Source organism: Halyomorpha halys, unplaced genomic scaffold (assembly GCF_000696795.3).
Source record: "Halyomorpha halys isolate HHAL.00 unplaced genomic scaffold, Hhal_1.1 Scaffold102.1, whole genome shotgun sequence".
Lineage (NCBI taxonomy): Eukaryota > Metazoa > Arthropoda > Insecta > Hemiptera > Pentatomidae > Halyomorpha > Halyomorpha halys.
Window position 1 is genome coordinate 327,693 of NW_027113828.1, and position 731 is coordinate 328,423.

Below are 731 nucleotides of genomic sequence, written 5' to 3' on the forward strand. Positions count from 1 at the left end.
TCTCCTCATATATATTATCCACAGTCAAAAATCTACTCATCATTTCCAAAAATATATTCCCAAGAATCTGAGATTAATCAAGGCTACCTTAATATTGTTCCAGTTGAGAGTGGTAAGCTCATGGCTGTTGTCCTTGACCATCTGCAAAGTCTTGTCCACATCGGTGTCATTGGGAGGGTCGGCCGGGAAGGCCTTAGGCTGGGTCGCCTTCGTTATCCCGTCCCATCCCAGGCCTACAGGCTGTCCCTTGTTGAGCAGTGAGGCGTGGTATTGGTCCTGGTTCATCATCGAATGGAATCCGAGGATAGCTATCACACAACAACAATAACTCAATCAGATTTTTATAGATCTATGTAGGGTTTTAAGATAGTGTAAATGAGTGAATTATTCACTAACACCATATTATATATTGTTGTAAGGAAATAATCATTGTGAATTATAAAACTTAAAAGATACTCCAAATCCATCATTCTAATGGTTTTCCATTTGACATTTTCTTTATCATTGAGTTTAGACTATGTTTTAACTAATATATTTTTAAAACCTGGCCCTGATAAAAGAAATGTAAGGATTCCCCTTCAAAACTGGTCCAATGAAAATTTGTAAAACCTTCTAGATGAAGAGTTTTTTTTTTAAAATTAAAGGGCAGCCTACTTTAATTCTCAACATATTATGGCTTACTTAATTAAAGGGCAGCCTACTTTAATTCTCAACATATTATGGCTTACTTA

The 731-nt window shown here is 36.1% G+C and overlaps 1 protein-coding gene across 10 annotated transcripts in view; it reads right to left on the minus strand.

Moving 5' to 3' along the window:
* The window catches only part of tmod (tropomodulin), a 271,736-nt gene that overhangs the window by 20,317 nt on the left and 250,688 nt on the right, over positions 1–731 (minus strand). For all 10 annotated transcript variants that reach the window (XM_014415531.3, XM_014415532.2, XM_014415529.2 and 7 more), the window contains exon 5: positions 88–308. In XM_014415531.3, the coding sequence (XP_014271017.1) occupies positions 88–308 (221 nt within the window). The remainder of the gene's footprint in view (positions 1–87; positions 309–731) is intronic.